The 16,518-nt window shown below is 41.4% G+C and overlaps 1 protein-coding gene across 1 annotated transcript; it reads left to right on the forward strand.

Annotated features, from left to right (window-relative positions):
- Positions 1 to 5,289: 5,289 nt before the first annotated feature.
- Positions 5,290 to 14,120, forward strand: LOC146694242 (extracellular calcium-sensing receptor-like). The gene is made up of 9 exons (XM_085478857.1): positions 5,290 to 5,423; positions 5,831 to 6,125; positions 6,285 to 6,371; positions 6,647 to 6,916; positions 8,900 to 9,106; positions 9,192 to 9,467; positions 12,635 to 12,862; positions 12,959 to 13,082; positions 13,169 to 14,120. The coding sequence occupies exons 1-9, from the start codon at positions 5,314 to 5,316 to the stop codon at positions 14,077 to 14,079; spliced, it is 2,508 nt and encodes an 835-aa protein (XP_085334983.1). The 5' UTR covers positions 5,290 to 5,313; the 3' UTR covers positions 14,080 to 14,120.
- Positions 14,121 to 16,518: the final 2,398 nt, after the last annotated feature.

A 16,518-nucleotide genomic window follows, 5' to 3' on the forward strand; every position in this document is an offset into this window, starting at 1 on the left:
TTTTGACCTGGTTGATAGGCTGGTGCAGGAGTTCGATTATGATCGACTACACGTTTATTTTGATCTCCGGTTCTCAGGAGTTCAGATTAGGTTGCTTTCCATAGATAGCAACACCTGTGGAAATGATACTGTGCTGAGGGCACCATTAGTTCACCCTCAAGCAGAGGGGAAGAGAGTAGTTTGGTAGCCAAAGGATGCCTCAAACAGTGACAGACCCGTGGCTGAGGATGTCATCGTGTTATGGCCATATTCCACCTTATTCCCCTCCAGGTGGATTGTATTCTACAGGCAATGCAGCAGAGTACGAATTCTAGCTCCTGTTTTATACGCTGTGTTTCTCTGTGGATGGAAACCAGAGGATAAACTAACCTGAGCTCATGCCCTGAACAGAACTCCTTCCATACTGGAGATGTACCTTGAGGGTCGATATTAGACACGACATCACTGGGAATGCCATGAAGTCAGAAGACATGTTTAATGAGGAGCTGGGCTGTTTTGATGATGGACAAAAGCTTCAGGAGAGCAACAAAATGGGCTGCTTTGGAAAACCGGTTAATGGTGGTAAGTATAACTCATGTTTCAGGCTACATGAGACCAAGGTTAGCTTGAAGTGGGAAGAGGCCTCAACAAACCTTCTTGCAGGGTTTTGGAAGGTTTATTCTGTGAACAGGCAAGGACATATTCTCAGATTTCTGTCATTAAAGCGGGTCACCAGAACAGATTGTGAAGAAAAGATTTGGTATGAAAGACACAAAAATCTTGCTGTAAGTACCCAATGAATATTTTTCAAGAGGATGCAGGGCACGTGGAGCTGGTTGGGGTGTCCACCGCTTGGATCCGGTTCCTTCCTCTAAGCATCCTCTAAAGACATGATTTCCAGTGTTAGAGAGCCAGTGATACAAGATGGAGGTAGGATGGTTTCATCTTCGGGTTTGTTATCCATGGAGGAGAACGGTCTGGACAAAGCATCTGGTTTAATGATCCAAGTCTGTAGATAATGGAGAAGATGAAGCAAAGAAAGAAAAGGGCCCACAAGGCTTGTCATGCATTCATCCTCTCGGGAGTTTGGTCCGTCCAATCCGTGTCCTCAAGCCAGTCTCCACTCAGCCAATTGTAATTCTTCCAGCACCATCTTGATGGTGAGCAACTCCAATCTCCAGTATCACAATTCATTTTTCCCAATAAGAGAAAATAAAATGGTAAATGGCCTCTATTTGTATAGCGCTTTACTAGTCCCTAAGGACCCCAAAGCGCTTTACACATCCAGCCATCCACCCATTCACACACACATTCACACATTGCTGATGGCAAGCTACATTGTAGCCACAGCCACCCTGGGGCGCACTGACAGAGGCGAGGCTGCCGGACACTGGCGCCACCGGGCCCTCTGACCACCACCAGTAGGCAACAGGCGAAGTGTCTTGCCCAAGGACACAACGACCGAGACTGAAAGACTGAAAGGATCTGGCTGAAGTCCATAATCATCATCACTGATGAGCAGACCTGCCCAAGTCCAGCCGAAATGTTTTAGAATCTGGATCATTGCACGTACCTAAGTGAATACAGATTAACGTGTAAGTGCACCGAAAAGAAAAGGAAAACTTTCGGCGTGTTATTTTTTTTTTCATCATCCACAATACAGCATTTAAATATAATTGCAATTTAGCCTTAATCTCTGAGATAATACAGATATTAAATAGAGTGTAATTCTCAAAACTAATTATATTATTATTTCTAATATTTTCACATCCTTGTGTTTTCTTCTTTTACACAGATATTGAAACAGACTTTTGCGTTTCCATTTTAATTGTGATGACAAATTTTCACCTGGAAAGCATCACTTGGGATCGTTCTAAAGAAGGATGGATGGATGGATACTTTTGACGGTCACTCAGGCAAAATAACTCACCTGTGAAAGATACAGACTGTATATTGGGGAGCTATCCATGTAGAGATATCTTAACTTTGTCATCATGACTGCATTATTTTTTTCATAAAATGGTTTTACATTTTCAATTAAATCAAATTAATCCATGAAAACTGTTACATGGTCAAGCAGAAAACTTACCATAGGTACTCTGTACAAGCCTAAGACGTTGGAGATTGCAATAGAATTTGTAGAAGATGAATCACCCACAACCCCTATGACTGGAGGATTTCCAACACATGTATCATCTACTACAATTTGATCCTCTTGACCACTGGCTTACCATGGGCTTACCAGGAGCAGGGGGCTCCTGGTAAGCCCATGGTTGGTCCTGCTGAGCAGGCATTTTGTTCCCAGAGTCCTCAGCCACGCCTTTTGCCCAGACAGGAAACAGCCACCGCCCAAACCCAGGTAACTCAAAGAAAGAGAAACATAATTTATATAACAAAACATTTTAGAAAAACCACACAATGTTACTATGTGTGTGCCTCATAATACCAGTGTTAGGTTTAACCAAATGATTAATGAAGAAAACTGCAAAGCAAACTAATAAAGTAAAAAAATGGACTAATTTACCCCTGTGTGGCTGATACCATCACAGTCCTGCTCCTAGCAAGTCAGCCACAAGGTAAACTAAGCTAATGTAGTTAATCCCTAAAGACACAGTGAATGAATACTGTGAATATAATTAGCAGGTGATTTCACAAAGAGTGTGCTTTGGTTAAAGTATGTGAAGATTGCACTAAAAAATTGAAATTTTGAACTGAATATAAAATCAGCTCAAAATTTCTTTATTTTTTGCAGATGATGTGGCACTGTTTGCTTAATCGGGGGGTGACCTCCAGCTTGCACTGGAGTGGTGTGAGAATCAGCACCCCCAAGTCAGAGACCATAGTTCTCAGCCGGAAAGGGTGGAATGCTGACTCCATCTGGGACAAATTACTACCCCAAGTGAAAGAATTTAATTTAATTCTCGGGGTGTTGTTCACGAGTCTGGGGAAAATGGAACATGAGATTGACTGATGGATTTGGGCAACATATAATAATAATAATAATGGATTGGATTTATATAGTGCTTTTCTAGGCACCCAAAGCGCTTTACAATACCACTATTCATTCACTCTCACATTCATACACTGGTGGAGGCAAGCTACAGTTGTAGCCACAGCTGCCCTGGGGCAGACTGACAGAAGCGAGGCTGCCATATCGCACCATCGGCCCCTCTGGCCAACACCAGTAGGCAAGTAGGGTAAAGTGTCTTGCCCAAGGACACAACGACCAGGACAGAGAGCCCAGGGATCGAACCGGCAACCTTCCGGTTACAGATGCGATTCCCAATCCCCTGAGCCACGGTCGCCCACGCTGTACCACAGACTGGTACATATAGTGGGGGTCCTGGCTAATTTGGTGCCCCCCCCCACACACACACACACACACACCAAAACAGACACACAACATGGATTAAGGATTGTCCGTTAACATCTGTTATTGTGAAAACTGTTCTCGGAACCATACTGAATTTAACCAAATAAATATTTTATATAGGGAGAGAGAGAGAGTATGCAAATTGCTAACAAACAGTCATTATAATTCATCATACATTGTGAATACTAGACAAATCAACAATACACCTCTTCCAATTAATGGCTAATTAATATTGTGCTGAACACAGTCCAAAAGATTCAATAAGCCGCCTCAGTGTCTACTGTCGGTCTACTGTTTACTATCATAGCAAAGTGGCTAACAAACGTAAACAGAAGTTTTCCCAATCCTTACTAATGAATGTTACCTTGTTTCAGGATACATAATACCTGCCATTATGCAAAAACACATCTGCTTACCTGTATCTTTTGCAGGTAAGCAGATGTGTCTTGGCACATCGGCACATTTGCACATTCTCCTCCTCTTGTCCATCTTCCATCAGTAATTTTGCACTGCAGTATAATCACCCAACCCCACAACATAAACTAATAGACCAACACCTTGTATAGGGCTTTTTTTCTGGGATTTCACACAACCCAGGAAAAATAATTACTACATAATGGGCTTGGATTGACAATATTATGAATGAAATGTGCACTATTTGGAAGCAGCCCGCCCCGTCCCCTTTCGACAAGTTGTGTGTGAGACTTCAGCACAGCATCAGCAAGCAGCAAGCAGGCACTGAGGGCCCTCGTGCTCACTTTTCGCGTATATTTGTGTGATAGAATTTAGAAAACATGTCGGTGCAAATTATAAGTCTATATCATAATGTCTTCAGTTTTTGTGTTTGTTGTAGGGCTGTCAACGTTAATGAGTTAACTGCCTCATCACGATTAACGTGATTAATATTTTTAATGCAATTAACCCATCTAGAGCACAGAATGGACAAACTTTGGAAAAACTGCACGAAATGCATTGACAGAGACATTTCAAGGATTTTGAGTCATTCTGCACTCCAAATAGATTAATTGAGTTAAAACTTTTAATCACGTTAAACATGATGACAGCATTTACATTGAAAGCCCTAGTTTGTTGGTTTGTTCTTATTTTGTTTTATTTTGTGAGCTGCTTATTAGATGTCGCTCCACCCAGCCATCCTGCCCCTCTCCTCCCTGTGTGACAAGCAGCAGGAGCACCTCGCAAACATGGGCAAAAATGGGCAAAAATGGGCAAGAGAAAACCAATTGGTGCCAATGCAATGCCCAAAATGCCATTGCCATGATGCCGCCCCCACCACAATGCCGCTCTGGGCAACCGCCCATTTCCCCCATATAAAAAAACGCTACTTCTCAGGACAATCTTCCACATCCATTACATTTTCGAGTCGCCTCTTGCCCTTTGTAGCTTGGTGTCCTGCCCATGCTCATGCCCCTTTGTTTTTGTTTTGTTGTCGTCCCCTCAACAATTTTGTTTTCTATCCTTTTTCAAATCAAATATGGACTGAAGCTCTTTAATATGATGTTGTTGAGACATTCCACATGAACTTTGCTGTACATGAATTATGAGCTGTTATTTCTGCTATTCTTCTTTTGTGTCACTTGATATGCACACAGAAACACCTGTTGCTCTGACAATTCTTCAGTGAGTTATTACTGATGACTAATTTACTCACAGTGTTCCCTGAGTTTGCCTGGATACAAAGCAATCTCAAATGAAAAGTATACACCTCCTTCTTCCCTGATGGGTGGTGTGCAAGATTAAACAACACAGCAAGTCAATAAAAGGGAATGGCAAACAATAAAACCTAATGACTGGTCTCAAATATTCAGAAAGCTGTCATGTGCTCATCTTTGCATAACAATTTAGTTGTGGTTGTTTTGCTGTATTCCTGTGTTTCTTCTCCTCTACCCACTCCTCAGTTTTCTTTGTCCTGTCAGCTGCAGGGACAGTTTCATCTAAATGAGATGCAAAAAACTGGAGATGTGGTTCTGGGTGGACTGTTTCAAGTCCATTTCTTTTCAAGTGTTCCTGATCTGTCTTTTACCTCGCAGCCACAACAGCCTACTTGCCATGGGTAACTATGACAGGGAAACAGAATGAAAAAAATGGAATAAGAAAACTGTTAAACTTATTTCCAGTATAAATATGTATTTTATATCTAAAATAACTACACAATGGATCTTCATTTTTTTTCAATAATATTTAATTGTTATTCAGTTTCCTTAATTGATTAAAATGTCATTACTTTTGCAACATTTTCAAACTGCACTCATTTTCTTATTTTTCAAAAATCTGCATTGTACATATATTTTATTGTCAGATATTTTATTGCATATATATTGTGTCTTTATTTATTCAGTATCCTTAATTGTTTATAATATTTCTACTTTTTTAACTTTTTCAAAAGGCACTCGTTTACTTGTAATTTAAAACCTGTGTTGTATTATATATATATTAGTAATTAAAATTTTCTTGTCTTAGTGTGTATGTCCTAGGATTTAAGCTTGCACAGACCATGGCCTTTGCTATTGATGAGATCAACAGAAACTCAAACCTGCTACCTAATGTGACTCTGGGATACACTCTTTATGATAACTGCCTTGAACTTGGAATTGGATTCCGTGGAGCATTGTCATTAGCCAGTGGTCAAGAGGATCAAATTGTAGTAGATGATACATGTGTTGGAAATCCTCCAGTCATAGGGGTTGTGGGTGATTCATCTTCTACAAATTCTATTGCAATCTCCAACGTCTTAGGCTTGTACAGAGTACCTATGGTAAGTTTTCTGCTTGACCATGTAACAGTTTTCATGGATTAATTTGATTTAATTGAAAATGTAAAACCATTTTATGAAAAAAATAATGCAGTCATGATGACAAAGTTAAGATATCTCTACGTGGATAGCTCCCCAATATACAGTCTGTATCTTTCACAGGTGAGTTATTTTGCCACATGTTCCTGCCTGAGTGACCGTCAAAAGTATCCATCCTTCTTTAGAACGATCCCAAGTGATGCTTTCCAGGTGAAAATTTGTCATCACAATTAAAATGGAAACGCAAAAGTCTGTTTCAATATCTGTGTAAAAGAAGAAAACACAAGGATGTGAAAATATTAGAAATAATAATATAATTAGTTTTGAGAATTACACTCTATTTAATATCTGTATTATCTCAGAGATTAAGGCTAAATTGCAATTATATTTAAATGCTGTATTGTGGATGATGAAAAAAAATATAACACGCCGAAAGTTTTCCTTTTCTTTTCGGTGCACTTACACGTTAATCTGTATTCACTTAGGTACGTGCAATGATCCAGATTCTAAAACATTTCGGCTGGACTTGGGCAGGTCTGCTCGTCAGTGATGATGATTATGGGCTTCATGCAGCCAGATCCTTTCAGTCTGAGCTGAGTGTGTCTGGTGAAGGTTGCCTGGCCTACACTGAGGTTTTACCCTGGGACAAAGACACAGATGAACTCCGGAGGATTGTTGATTTGATGAAAACCTCTACAGCTCGAGTTGTCATTGTCTTTGAACATCCTAGTCGCATGATGCACCTTATGGATGAGGTTTCACTTTAAAATACTTTAAATAATTACTAGTTACAGAGGTCTTCATAATTATATTGTTTAAAACACGTATTACATATCATTGTGAGTGCAGAAATGAGTACAGAAATTTAATAATTCAGAATTCATTTTAAAGATCATAAACTGTTTATGTTTATGTTCATAAACCGATGCCATATCTCACCTGCTTCACACATCCCTGAGTCACCTGGACACTGGCAGAGGATGCTGTTCGTGGACTACAGTTCAGCATTCAACACAATAATTCCCTCCAAGCTTTTCACCAAGTTGACGGATCTAGGACTCAGCTCATTACTGTGTCAGTGGATCCTCAACTTCCTCACAGACAGACCCCAATGAGTGAGGGTGGGAAAACAAGTCTCCCCCTCCATCTCACTCAGCACTGGAGTGCCTCAGGGCTGTGTTTTAAGCCCCCTGCTGTACTCACTGTACACTTATGACTGTGTAGCCACATCAGACACCACCTCCATTGTCAAGTTTGCTGACGACACTGTTGTTGTGGGCCAGAGCGTTCTCACTCCCGAGGCGTAACATGTCGACGTTTTGTCACGTCCCGCGGCGTTCCTGAGGAACGCGAAAGGAGACCTTCGGCGTTCTTATGGTACGCGGCGGGTTATGGCTTGAATCCAGTGCAATGACGCTCCCGCGGTAGTAGACGTGCCAGCCCTGTATTCCAGCCCTAAACCTAACCTTATCCCTAGCCCTGACCATAACCTTATTCCTGACCTTAACCAGGACTTTAATGATGTTAAATAGCGTGTTTCTAAGCGATTTGAAGAAAAAGAGCGAACATGTGTAGGTTCAGTCCAGACGGTTCTCATATTTCCTCTTTTTCCGAGGTCGTCATTTCGGAACGTGGTGGGTAGCCGAAAACGTAATATGGTGACGATTTGTCACCTAGCGTAAAATGTTACGCTTTGGGAGTGAGAACGGGTTGTGTGGGCCTGATCTCCGACAACATCGAGACGGCCTACCTGAAGGAGATTAGGAACCTGGAGACCTGGTGCCAGGAGAATAACCTCCTCCTAAACGTCAGCAAGACTAAGGAGCTGATCGTGGACTTCACTACAAAGCAGGCGAGGAATTACAAGCCCCACATCATCAGTGGCACGCCAGTGGAGAGAGTGGACAGTTTCCGATACCTGGGTGTCCACATCACTCAGGACCTGTCATGGTCCTGTCACATCAACACCCTGGTTAAGAAAGCCCGTCAGCGTCTCTTCTTCCTCAGAAGATTTAGAGACTTCCATCTGCCACTGAAGGTGCTCAAGAACTTTTACTCTTGCACCATCGAGAGTGTCCTGACGGGAAACATCTGCACCTGGATTGGGAACAGCACCAAGCAGGACAGACTCTGCAAAGAGTGGTGCGCTCGGCCGAACGCATCATTCAATCAGAGCTCCATGACCTGCTGTCCATCTACACCAAGTGGTGCAAGACCAAAGCTAGGAAGATTATGATGGACCTCTCCCATCCCAACAATGGACTCTTCTCACTGTTAAGGTCTGGGAAGCGCTTCCGCTCCCTTAAGGCCAAAACAGAGAGAATGACGAGGAGGAGCTTCTTCCCCCAGGCTATTCGGGCCCTGAACCAGGTGTAGGACTGGACTCTCCCACACAGATCACATCACTATAAGACTACACTCTCACACACATCACATCACCACACGCACTCTGGTTTTTCGTCATGCACACTTCCTATAATTTATAATCTCTTTCTGCTATTTTCACAGTTTTACTGTAAATTTCTAAGTTAAATCTGTAAATTTTGTAATAACCTGTAAATTGTAAATACTGTAAAACCACTGTCATTTAATGGTCGGGCATTGCACAGCTACAGGCATTTCACCTCGTGTCATACTGTGTATGGTTGTGTATGTGACAAATAAAATTTGAATTTGTTTCAGTAAAGAAGTTGGAATTACAATATTATTTCATAGATTTGGTCTGATCTAATTCACAGGTAGTAAGGCAAAATGTGACAGGCCTACAGTGGATAGCCAGCGAGGCCTGGACAGAATCTGCTGTGCTTCAAACACCTCACTTTATGCCATACCTGGGTGGTACACTGGGTATTACCATTCGTCGAGGAGAAATACCAGGGCTCAGGAAATTCCTGTTGCAAATACGTCCTGATCTACATCACAACACTAGCTACGGAAATAGCTTGGTGAGACTTAAACACTTTTACTGTGGTAGTCACAACAATTATATATTTTCATAATGTGTAACAAAGATTTTCCAAAATATTTCAGGTGAATCAGTTTTGGGAATTCACATTTCAGTGCAGATTTGCTCCAGCTCCAGCAGGCTGGCTGGAAGGTGGAGGTGCACTATGCACTGGACAGGAAGATCTAGGAAATGTTGACACTGAGTACTTGGATATTTCCAACCTGAGGCCTGAGTATAATGTGTACAAAGCTGTATATGCACTGGCACATTCCCTTGATGATATGCTACGGTGCAAGCCAGGAAGAGGGCCCTTCAGTGGGAACAAATGTGCCACCTTACAGTCACTGGAGCCTTGGCAGGTGTGGTATAATTTTACACTCCATCTCTGAACACATCGTGTTTTTTTTTTGTATTGCTTTGTTTTGTTTTGTTTTTTGTTTTTTTGTTGTTGTTTTTTTTTTCGGGGGGGGGGGGGGGGTGATTTCTTCTCCTGTTCCGTTTGGTTCTTTAGCCATCAGAATTATTGTCTGAGGGACAGATTTACTCTATCAAGTGGATCGTCACAACCTTGCCGTTTTGGTCCATTTGATTGCCCTTTGTTATTATTATTTATTTTATTTTATTTTATTTTAAGTTTTTGCAGATGGGACAGACATGACTTTGGGATAGGAAAGGAAGTGAGAAAGAAAGGGACGAAAAGAAAAACACAGGGGAAGAGAGTGTTGCGGTTCGAATTTTTGAGGAAGAGACACACGACTGAAAGTCCATAGTGGGTCAACACAAATGATTTTATTAAAACACATACAGGGAGTGCAGAATTATTAGGCAAGTTGTGTTTTTGAGGAATAATTTTATTATTGAATAACAACCATGTTCTCAATGAACCCGAAAAACTCATTAATATCAAAGCTGAATGTTTTTGGAAGTCGTTTTTAGTTTGTTTTTAGTTTTAGCTATTTTAGGGGGATATCTGTGTGTGCAGGTGACTATTACTGTGCATAATTATTAGGCAACTTAACAAAAAACAAATATATACCCATTTCAATTATTTATTTTTACCAGTGAAACCAATATAACATCTCCACATTCACAAATATACATTTCTGACATTCAAAAACAAAACAAAAACAAATCAGCGACCAATATAGCCACCTTTCTTTGCAAGGACACTCAAAAGCCTGCCATCCATGGATTCTGTCAGTGTTTTGATCTGTTCACCATCAACATTGCGTGCAGCAGCAACCACAGCCTCCCAGACACTGTTCAGAGAGGTGTACTGTTCTCCCTCCTTGTAAATCTCACATTTGATGATGGACCACAGGTTCTCAATGGAGTTCAGATCAGGTGAACAAGGTGGCCATGTCATTAGTTTTTCTTCTTTTAAATCCTTTCTTGCCAGCCACGCTGTGGAGTACTTGGACGCGTGTGATGGAGCATTGTCCTGCATGAAAATCATGTTTTTCTTGAAGGATGCAGACTTCTTCCTGTACCACTGCTTGAAGAAGGTGTCTTCCAGAAACTGGCAGTAGGACTGGGAGTTGAGCTTGACTCCATCCTCAACCTGAAAAGGCCCCACAAGCTCATCTTTGATGATACCAGCCCAAACCAGTACTCCACCTCCACCTCCAATGCAGGAGGCTGCTGAATGCACACAGACAATATGTAGCAAATTATACTGTAAACATGTAGGCAACCTTTCAATAGCTGAACTTTGCTCCATTGATCGGCCAGACATCGCGCTGCCCGTAGCTTCAAACCATTAATTAACTTGACCGAGCCTCAACCCTTCAATTATGCAATATGCGCACAACATGATTACAGTTGCACCTGCAATGAAAGATTATTATGTGCTTATGCTAACACCTGAAATAGAGACCAGCTTCAACAAATGTGTCAATGAAACAACAATAATGATAAATCATAAATGATGCAACAGTAATAAATAAGGATTATGAATAGTAACATAGATTATAAAATAATATTTCATCCCGACAAGGGACAGTGAGAGAAGACAATTAAAAAATAAAAATAAAAAACCACTGGATCACCTGTTGAGTGAGAACAAAATGAAAAAGAAAACAATGAAAAGGAGAGCAACACAATAAACATTACACCACAGCAATAACCTAGATAACTGTAACTATCACTAAATACTAATACGAAGCACAATGTGCTTTGAGGTAGCAGCAGCCAAGAAAGATATAGTTTATGTCTGTGAGCACCCGTGTATGCGTGAGCACGCTTGTATTCAAAAGGTTTCTTCATGTAATAATCTGGTTAGCAGATGGCCGCCTCTCCCTGAGCCTGGTTCTGCCAGAGGTTTCTTCCTGTTAAAAGGGAGATTTTCTTTCCCACTGTTGCTAAAGTGCTTGCTCATAGGGAATCATTTGATTGCTGGGTTTTTCTCTGTATTTATTATTGTAGGGTCTACCTTGAGGCGACTGTTGTTGTGATTTGGCGCTGTATAAATAAAATTGAATTGAAATAGAGGGTGTGGGGAGCCATAGCCTCGTCCCCCAGGGCATAAAGCAGGCATGGAGGAGATCCAGGCCCCAGACCCCAGAGCATGAGAGCCCAAGAAGGACTATCAGAAGGGCCACCGTGTCAGGCCCCACCAAGCAGCCACCAGGAGTGAGCCGGCACACATCTGAGCGCCCAGCCCCGGAAACCCAGAACCACCAACTTACCGACGTCTGTGGGCATCACTCACCGGCAGGGAGTGTGGTGTGTGTGTGTGTGTGTGGGGGGGGGGGGGGGGGGGGGGGTTGGCTCCCACAACTGGGAGGGCCTGTGTGTGCCTATATTGACACAGATGAATAGGCACACACAGACACAAACTTTCCCACCCTTATACACACATGTACTATCACTCGCCCAACATGGAAACAGACATAAATGGACACTATACACACACTTACACTCCCCAAAAATACTCTGTACCCCAGGTCCAGGTACCACCACCCCCAGAGGGGTGATGGTACCTCCTCCCAGCCCCCACCCCGATGGTAACCAGAGAATAGGGGTGTGAAGACCCCATGCCTGCCTCTGCCGACTGATATGTGGTGTTGCTGTGTGCTGTTCTAAAGTGCATTTGAAACATGGGAGGAGCATGCCCTCCATTGTTTTAAATGCACATTGGGCTTCTTGGGCTCTCGTGTTCTGGGGGCCACTGGATGTCTGGGGCCTTGATCCCACAGAATTTCTGAAAGGGGATTTGCCATACTTGTGAGTAAAAGTAGTTAATGTATTTAAGTCATGAAGGTCATTAACTTCTATGCAGGACCTTTAGTAATGTGCCTTGGTTGATTGTGACTTAGATATAAATGACTTTATATATGTAGGCACCATAGATATAATATTATATCTGATTACTAAACTGAAAAATTGCCACTGATTTCACTGTAAAGTTACTGGAGCCATGGCAGATGTGATATCATTTTACACTCCATCTATGAAAAAAACATTCTTTCTATAATTGGTTTCAGAGTAAAAACGAATTAATTTATTATACATTCCTTTCAAACAGCTTGTTTATTACATGGAAAGAGTGAACTTCACCACTCCATTTGGCGATCAAGTGTCATTTGACGAGAATGGTGATGTAGTACCAATTTATGATGTTATTAACTGGTTGTGGCTCCCTGATGGAAGCACTAAAGTTCAGAATGTGGGTGATGTTAAAAGGACAGCTTTCAAAGGTGAAGAACTCATACTTGATGAAGGCAAAATCTTCTGGAACTTTGAATCCAAAATGGTTAGATATGTTTTTATTTGACAAGTACCTTTTATGACATTTACAGTTATATAGAATTGTAGCAGGCAATAAATATTTATTTTTTATATCCAATAGCCACCTCGATCAGTATGCAGTGAGAGTTGTCCTCCTGGTACCCACATGGTGAGAAGGAAGGCGGAGCCCGAATGCTGTTTTGACTGCATCCCTTGTTCTGAGGGAAAGATCACTAACACAAGCAGTGGGTGTTTATCTTTCTGTATGACATAATTGATTTAATTTCTGTGAAATATAGGATGCATTTCACCATCAACCCCTCTTTGTTAGGCTCATTGGAGTGCACCAGTTGTCCAGAGGATTTTTGGTCAAACCCACAGCGTGATCTATGCATTCCTAAGAAGACAGAGTTTCTCTCCTATCATGACCCTTTGGGTATTTGTTTAACAGCAACCTCCTTACTGGGAACATTTATATGTGTTGTTGTTCTGGGGATCTTTATCTACCATCGCACAACACCTATAGTACGTGCCAACAATTCAGAACTTAGTTTCCAGCTATTGTTGTCACTTAAGTTGTGTTTCCTGTGTTCACTTTTGTTCATTGGACGGCCCAGGATGTGGACATGCCAACTCAGGCATGCAGCATTTGGGATCAGCTTTGTGCTTTGTGTCTCATGCATCCTGGTAAAAACCATGGTTGTTCTGGCTGTGTTCAAAGCCTCCAAGCCAGGAGGGGGAACCAGTCTGAAGTGGTTTGGTGCAATGCAGCAGAGAGGAACAGTTCTGTTTCTTACATCTATTCAGGCAGCCATCTGCACTACGTGGCTTGTCTCTTCCTCTCCAACTCCACATAAAAACACCCAATACCACAATGACAAGATAGTGTATGAGTGTGCAGTTGGGTCAACTGTTGGTTTTGCAGTGTTATTGGGCTATATTGGTGTGCTGGCTGTCCTCAGTTTTTTAATTGCATTCCTGGTGAGGAATCTCCCTGATAGTTTTAATGAGGCCAAGCTCATCACATTCAGCATGCTGATCTTCTGTGCTGTGTGGGTGGCCTTTGTTCCTGCTTATATCAGCTCACCAGGAAATCTTGCAGATGCAGTGGAGGTGTTTGCCATTCTTGCTTCAAGTTTTGGACTCTTGATCACACTGTTTGGACCCAAATGTTACATAATCCTGTTGAGACCAGAGATGAACACAAAGAAAGCTGTTATGGGTCGTGGCATTGTGTCATAAAATTTTCAGTTTATGTCAAAAGGATTTTTTTTTTGCACAGTTTAGGCCAAAAATTAAATAAACAAATACAATTAACAAATATTAAATATTAAAGACAGTTATTTAGTCGTCTTTTGGTTGCTGTTCTTTTAAAATGCAGTTTAAATACAAAACAACCACACTTTTCAAAGAGAAGCATTGACTTTTTGACACTCCACTGTAAAATTAACCTATTTACCTCCTAAGACCCAAACTCTTTCACGGCATGCATTTTTAATTTATCTTTGCTATTTGGGCTGATTGGGACCTGATGAATGAAAAACCAAAGAACCAAAGAATTGCCAGATATATTTTTTTGACCTGATGTTTGTGTCTGAGAAAAATGAGATCCACATATGAGGACATTTGTTTTAAATTTCAATAGAACAGTGGAAGTATAACGTCCTTACATGTGGAAATCAGGCCCTTGTAGAGCAAAATTTAGTATTTTGGTCTATCCATCCATCCATCCATTCGCTTCCGCTTATCCTTTTCAGGGGCGCTGGAGCCTATCCCAGCTGTCATAGGGCGAGAGGCAGGGTACACCCTGGACAGGTCGCCAGTCTGTCGCAGGGCCAACACACAGGGACAGACAACCATTCGCACTCACATTCATTCGCACCTCGTGACAATTTGGATTTTCCAATTAACCTATCCCCACAAGCTGCATGTCTTTGGACGGTGGGAGGAAGCCGGAGTACCCGGAGGGAACCCACGCAAACACGGGGAGAACATGCAAACTCCACACAGAAAGACCCCGGCCTGGTGTTGGAATTGAACTCAGGACCTTCTTGCTGTGCGGCAACAGCGCTAACCACCGTGCCACCGTGCTGCCTATTATTTTGGTCTAGCCAACCCAAAATGTGATGTCCACATATGTGGACGCTAGGTCCTAGGAGGTTAAGGAAGTTAAATGTAATTGAAATTATTTTAATAAACTAAGCTTTCAAGTTGGATTCATTTAGCAGTTTTACTCTATATTCTTGTATTTGGTCTGTCTTGAACTGATGGTGATCAAAACCATGCTGATCATTTCACAAAAACAACTCAGGCAGGACTCAAATACAGGTCTCAACTTTCAAACTTCAGTGCAGATTATTTTCAGTTTAAAATGTGCGACAATCAGAACTTAAGAGTAGTGACAATGCCAGGCTCCCAGACACACAAAGCTCTCCAACAGTTTTCTTAGGTCTCTCCAAAGATACTCTAAAAAGATTCTCATCCAGAGAGTTTATCTCCAAACCAGATTCAGAATACTAGCATACTTTATTAATCCCTAAGGAAATTATGTGGGTTACAGTTTCCCCAAGACAGTAACAGCAACAGTTTAAACAATTTAAACAATATAATATATTACAGATTTTTACAAATTTAAGAAATAGGACTAATATATACAAATCACTCAATTATAAATATCAAGAGTTAACAGAGGTGATTTTAAATAAATAGCGAGAATATTTACAAGGATATTACAGAGTAGAAAAGAGCATGCACAAAAAGGGTGTAACTATTGCAGTGTTTACAGTATATTAGGTGGAGGAGTTGTACAGGGAGATGGCCACGGGCAGGAATGATTTCCTGCATTGTTCAGTGGTGCTCTTTGGCAATCTCAGTTTCTCACTCATTGTGCTCCTGTGACTAGCCAGCATGTCATGGAGTGGGTGGGGGGTATCATCCAGCATTTTCTTTACCTTGGAAAACAGCCACCTCTCAGACACTACTAGGGCTGGGGGCAATATGGCCTAAAATCCATATTGTGATATATTATTTTCTTCTGTGTACCGTATTTTCTGCAGAATAAGGTGCAGTCAAAATCCTTTAATTTTCTCAAAAGTCGACAGTGTGTCGTATAATCTGGCGTGCCTTATGTATGAATTCTGGTTGTGCTTACTGACCTCGAACCAATTTTATGTGGTACACACCATTCAAAACACTGTCAAAAAATGTTTTAGTATGACTTTGGTAAACTACAAAGTTGCACCACTTGATGGATTGTCTGAGCATTACGGCTACCATAGTCAGGAGCCTAATCTGGGTCCAAAACTCTGTCCGCTTCAGGTCCCAAAGTCAAACAAACACTGCAGCATCATTGAGAGTTAAAAACTGTCTAAATTCTTTAATCTTTAATAAAATGGTCAGCGTTGCTGCTTTACCAGGTATAACAATAAAGTTTAACATCCAGGCATTCATGAAAACAGAATTTTTTTAATTTAACAGAGTTAGAAGTTAGCAGGAAGTTACCTCGCTAGTTTCCACCTAAACATGATATGCCATGTTCTGACTGAGAGATTTCTGAAAAAATTAAAACGTACAACTCTGCTATCACTTCCAACATAAATGAATACAGAAAACTAAACAGCAGTGACTTTTTTAGGGTTACTGAAGTTGGGTTAGCTGGTATATAAGGATGTGCTACGTGAT

Source organism: Copadichromis virginalis, linkage group LG14 (assembly GCF_057382275.1).
Source record: "Copadichromis virginalis isolate Kocher_CV1m ecotype Utaka linkage group LG14, C_Virginalis_male_GT1.1, whole genome shotgun sequence".
Lineage (NCBI taxonomy): Eukaryota > Metazoa > Chordata > Actinopteri > Cichliformes > Cichlidae > Copadichromis > Copadichromis virginalis.